Source organism: Condylura cristata, unplaced genomic scaffold (assembly GCF_000260355.1).
Source record: "Condylura cristata isolate star-nosed mole 26May11 unplaced genomic scaffold, ConCri1.0 scaffold00038, whole genome shotgun sequence".
NCBI classification, from domain to species: Eukaryota; Metazoa; Chordata; class Mammalia; order Eulipotyphla; family Talpidae; genus Condylura; species Condylura cristata.
The window spans coordinates 8,932,168-8,937,227 of NW_004567139.1; the positions used below are offsets into that span (position 1 = coordinate 8,932,168).

General features: G+C 66.9%; 1 protein-coding gene across 1 annotated transcript in view; it reads right to left on the bottom strand.

The window, feature by feature from the left end:
- The window catches only part of ST6GALNAC2 (ST6 (alpha-N-acetyl-neuraminyl-2,3-beta-galactosyl-1,3)-N-acetylgalactosaminide alpha-2,6-sialyltransferase 2), an 11,446-nt gene that overhangs the window by 3,990 nt on the left and 2,396 nt on the right, over nt 1-5,060 (bottom strand). Inside the window, exons 2-6 of the mRNA XM_004693519.2 lie at nt 4,179-4,239; nt 2,344-2,518; nt 1,721-1,889; nt 1,223-1,361; nt 306-409 (exon numbers count right to left, since the gene is read on the bottom strand). Of these exons, the coding sequence (XP_004693576.1) occupies nt 306-409; nt 1,223-1,361; nt 1,721-1,889; nt 2,344-2,518; nt 4,179-4,239 (648 nt within the window). The remainder of the gene's footprint in view (nt 1-305; nt 410-1,222; nt 1,362-1,720; nt 1,890-2,343; nt 2,519-4,178; nt 4,240-5,060) is intronic.

A 5,060-nucleotide genomic window follows, 5' to 3' on the forward strand; every position in this document is an offset into this window, starting at 1 on the left:
GGACTGGGGCCCGCGTGGCCGGGGTGCTGGGGAAGAGGTCAGGTGGGCACTGGCCCCTCTCTGTCTCTCTGGGCCCGGGTGCTCGAGGGGACCGACCCTGGCCAGGCCCGGCAGAGACAGCTGGGTGTCGGGGACAGCAGCCCGAAGCCCCGCTAAGGAGGGTGACCCGGGCTTTCCTGGCATGGAGATGGGGCGGCACTCTGCCAGACTCTTGGGGGGCTTCTCGCCACCTTCAACCCTCTTCCCCACCTGAGCCCCAGGAGTGCGGGGAGACGACCCCATGCCCTGCCCCGACGACAGCTCACCTGTCCCCTTTGTCGGGGCCCTCGGGGACAGGCACACCCAGGATGGCTGATCTCAGCATCACGTAGTCCCGGAGGTTTGAGGGGATGAAGATGTAGCGCAGGTCCTGTTGGGCCGACAGACACTGAGCCCCGGGCTGGGGGGGCACCCCGTCCCGCGAGCAGCCGAGCCCTGGGGTCCCGGTCTGAACCACAGCTTGACTTAGCAACGGACAGCATTTTGCAATGAATGGCTGAAAGGCAGCGGGGCAGACTTCAGCAGCTTCCCTGCTGCCTGGGACCCCTCGCCCGGGTGGGGCGGGGTGGGGAGGGGGAGCAGCCGCCTGTCTCCAGGACACACCGGCCACCCGCGAGGGCCAGGCCGGCCAGGGCCCGACTCCGGCCACGGCCACCCAGGCTGCAGCCATCCGAGAGGCCCTGCACAAAACCCCTTCGCTAAGACCCCCCCCCATTCCTGCCCATTCAAACTGAGATGTCTGTGGTTCAAGCCCAGTAAGTTTTGGGGTAACTTGTTAAACTGAGTAAGTCACTCATGGGACTGGACAATTTGGTCTATCAGGGGCCAAGAGGCTCTGCTGTGGCAGGACACTCCTAAACTCCCTGGTGAGAGGAGGCAGCTTCAAGAAACCCCACTGGCTTGGGGGGTGCCGGAGAACCCGCCCGGGGGGCCCCGGAGTCCTGCACCCAGGCAGCTCCAGAGGGCGGAGGGAGGTCCGGAGGGATCTGGCCCTGCCTTGGCTCTGCCGGTCGGGGAGCCTCAGTCTCCTGGGGTGGCCCGAGTTACAGAAGGCGGCTGGAGTCGCGGGCTACCGGGGGCCTTAGGCGCGCTCCGCGCAGGCCGCCCACCAGGCCCTCCGCTGGGCCACAGGCCTGGGCCCGCCTCCCCCAGGCACCGGGGTCGCCCCCGCGGGAGGCCTCACCTGTCCTCGGGGCACGGCGGTGAAGCCCAGGTGGCGGTAGGAGATGAGCGAGTTCTTCATGGTGTTTGTGGAGAAGCCGTAGAAGGAGGTCTTGGTGCCCACGTCCCGCTCGAAGCCTTTGATCACGGCGCCATTGAGTCTGGTCCCGAGAGAGGCCGAGCGGCTTGCAGTGACCCCTGCCCGGGTCTGAGCTCCCGCGCCCGGGCTGCTTCAGGCCCGCCCCTGGTGCGGCCGCTCCGCCTGACCCACACTCCTCCGGGCGGGCGCAGGGGCGGCTGTGACCTGGTGACCTTGGCTCGGTGGCTCCTCCCCCCGGTCTCCTGGGCATCCGGGCACCCACGCCCGGTCCTCAGGCGGGCTGTGCCGCTGTCCCGGCCTGTCTGTGCAGGGCCACGGCCGTGCTGCCCGCGGCTGGAGCCATCCTGGCCCAAGGCCCCAGGGGCTGGCTGGGGCCCAGCTCTCGGCTGGCTCCTCCCGCCCCCGCGCTGGCCCCGATACCTGAACACGTAGTCATGGGCGTCGATGCTCGGCCCCTGGCGGGAGCCGTTGAGGATCCCCCCATTGCCCACCACAGCGCAGCGCACACAGGCGGGAGGCCGCTGCCCGGGGCCTGCCAGCAGCTGGCCGCTGTCCGAGCTGTTCAGAAGGCCCAGGGTGGAGGCCACGGCTGTGGGTGCGGACAAGGGCCCCGGGGAGGGCGGTCAGGCGGCTCATGGTTCCTGGCGCCTGCCCGACCCCAGCCCCTCCCCAGGGCGGGGGAGGAGAGGCAGTGGCTGAGAACCAGCAGGGGCTGTCTGCTGCACCCCTCGAGAGCTGGGATCCCAAAGGAAAAGAATCAGAGGCGCGTGGGGTAGGCCACTGGGGCTCCGAAACTCCCGCCTCAGCCACCTGGGGCTCCGGAACTTTCCACCAAGAAGCCCCAAGATGGCGGGGCTGCTGCACGGGGCGGCCACAGCCCCCTCTGGCCCCGGGTGCTATGGGGGGAGCAGGGCAGGACCTTGGGCAGTGGGGTGGGCCCTGAGAGCCAGGAGCGAGGGGTGGGGTGCGGAGCCCGCTGCTCCCCGGTGCCGAGAGGCAGGGCCAACAGTGGGCAAGGCCGGCTGGGGGAGGGCAGTGCTTACCTTGGCGGGGGAGACCCTGCCAGCCGTAGGGGGCTTTGTGCCGGCTCAGGCTGGCCCAGAGCTCCTGGCTGAAGAGTCCCCCCGACAGCAGCACTGGAGTGGAGAGATTGAACCGGCCCCGGAAGTGGGGGTGCTGCCGGATTTTGAGAGAAAGTGGGTGTTGGCAGGACCGGCCCTGGTGTGGGTGAGAAGAGGCTGAGTAGTTAGCTGGGGGCCGCGCAGGTCAGGGGGCCGCGGCCCCTCCCCCCGCCAGACGAGGCTCACCCCCAGATCGGGGTGCAGCAGCCGGCAGGAGTCAGAGAACTTTCTGGATTTACTGTGCCCTTCTGGATCTCTGTGGCCGCCTACTCGGCCACCGCACGCCTGGCGGCACCGTGGGCAGCTCTCACGGGGTGACCTGCCTGCTCTTTGGTGGAGTCCCCTCGGCCTCGTGCCCGCACCCGAGTCCTCATGCCGAGTCGCGTGCAAAGGGCCGCTGGGAAGATCTGACCTTGCTCTGGCAGGAGGGCCCACGCTGGGCTGAGTGGGGTCCGCCCCAGCCCTGCCCCCCAGAACCTCAGGACGTGTCCGTATGTGGAAACGGGGCCTAGCGGATGCAGTGAGGATGAGGTCATGCCTTATTCCTTCAAGATTTCTTTATTTATGCACACAAGAGCTGGGGTGCAGGCCAGAGGTATGGGGGGTTGGGGTGGCGAGAAGATTCATAAGGGGGAGCAGAACAGGTGGATCTACTGAAACCCACTGCTGAGGGGGCAGCGGGGAGACAGGAGGGGTCTGCTATACCCTGGGGGTCCCTCCCTGGCCGGGGGTAGAACTCAGGCCACCCTGGCTGTGGCCAGCTTCACAGCACTGAGACTGACCCTTGCGCCCCCAGGGAGGCCCCAAGGTCCTCCACAGTCAACAGCCAGGTCCTTATGTGAGTGAAGACCCCAGAGAGGGGCGGGCTGTTGGAGACCCCTGAGGCTTAGAGCGCGGAAGCAGCAAAGTCTCGAGGTCACGGCTGGAAGACGGCCGTGAGCAGACCGGGACGCCCGTCTCTGGGTCAGCAAAGCTAAGTCTGAAGGAAAAGCAGGTGTGCAGGCAACTCACTCTGAGAACGCAGAGCCTGGCAGGGAGGGCGCCAGACTCACGCGGTGCCAAGAGAAGAAGTCATCTGGCCGCTACCCTGGGGGCGGGGCGGCTTGTCTCAACAAGAACCGAGTGCCCAGGACGCTGGAGCCGGCCGAGACGCCTGGTCTGTGGCCATCTGTGCCTGCAGCCCCGGGCGGGAGGCGGCCACAGGGACCCGGTGGAGGGTGCAGGACTGGCCGCTCTCCCCTTGGGCACTCAGCTGGTCCCCAGGCGGAGCCCCCCCCCCCGGCCCCGCCGCCTCAGTCAGCAAGTCCCCGTGTCCCTCGGGCACCCATGACGGCTCTTAGCCAAATTAACCAGCCTGCGCCCCGTGGCCGGCACAGACCGTGCCCAGCCTGTTCAGATCAGGCACGGCTGCCTGCACAACCCCCTCCCTCCGGGCGAACGCAAGTGTCTCGCGGCCGGACGGTCACGCTCTGCCCAGCAGTCACTGGCGCTTTCAGAGTAAAAAGGCGTTTTGAGGAGCAGAAAGTAAAGCCCACAGGACTTGTGAAGATGAATTACAAGGCTGGCTTTTCAGCTGGCCAAACCCCAGGGCGCAGCTCATCCTCCCTGGGGCACAGCCGCCCAGAGGCCAGGCCCGGAAGCCCTGACTGCTGGCCACCGCTGAGGCTGCCTGCCCAGCAGGAATGTTCTCCTCCCTCCTCCCCCCAACCTGGGGAGGTGTGAGACCCTCCCCCCAAGCCCCAGTCGTCTTCCCGTACCTTTCTTGTCCTAGAATTCCATGCCTTGGGCCCAGAGAACGCTCCAGAAGCTGTGGTGTTCCTGGGGACAGAGAAGCAAGATGATCAGGCCCAGGCCCCAGCTGCCCCCGGACCCTGGACTCGCAGCTCCTGGGGCTGGAGAGTCATCAGGGTCAGAGGTGTCCACGCTGATGCTTGCCTTTCTACGCCTGACCCCTGCCCTGCGTGTGCCAGACTGGACACTGCTCCACGGCCAGGTCCGCCCCACTCAGAAGCCAGAAGCTGGGAGCCCCTTGGCGAGGGGCAGGAAGGCAGAGTTTCTAGGGACAGCGAGAGGGTGGGTAAGAGATGAAAGCCTAAACAGGAAAGACTGCCAGCCCCCTGGAATGTTGTTCCCTGGGGTCTAGGGAGACCCCAGGTGCCGAGGCCCCAGGTACAGCGTCCAGTCTCAGTCCATGTGGGCCCTCTGCCCAGTGGACAGTCCTGCCCTGCGGGTCTGGCAAAGGCCTGGGTCTGAAGCCTGAGATCTCGGGTGTGTATCCCCTGAGTTCTGGAAGCCACGAGGCTCCTCAGAACCTGATGTCTGCATCTGGACAGCAGGGGCCATCACATGGACGGCATCGAGCCCTCCCTTGCTGGGCTGCATCTGCTCCGTTAGTGCCTGCAAACGTTTGCGGTTGTTACCTGAAAGGTGGAAGGGAAGGGCCTTGTCCACCGCCATTTTCCCGAGGGACGGAAGGGGTTCATGTTGTCGCGTCCCCCCCAGTGACCCCGGCAGCAGGCCAGAAGACAGACAAGGAGGGGTCGGGGCCCTGGTCCATTCAAAGCATGGTCAGGCTGCTCCCAGCCTCCTGCCCTCTCTGCTGCTGCAGCCACGGAGTGGGGGCGCTGGGCGCGCGGGGG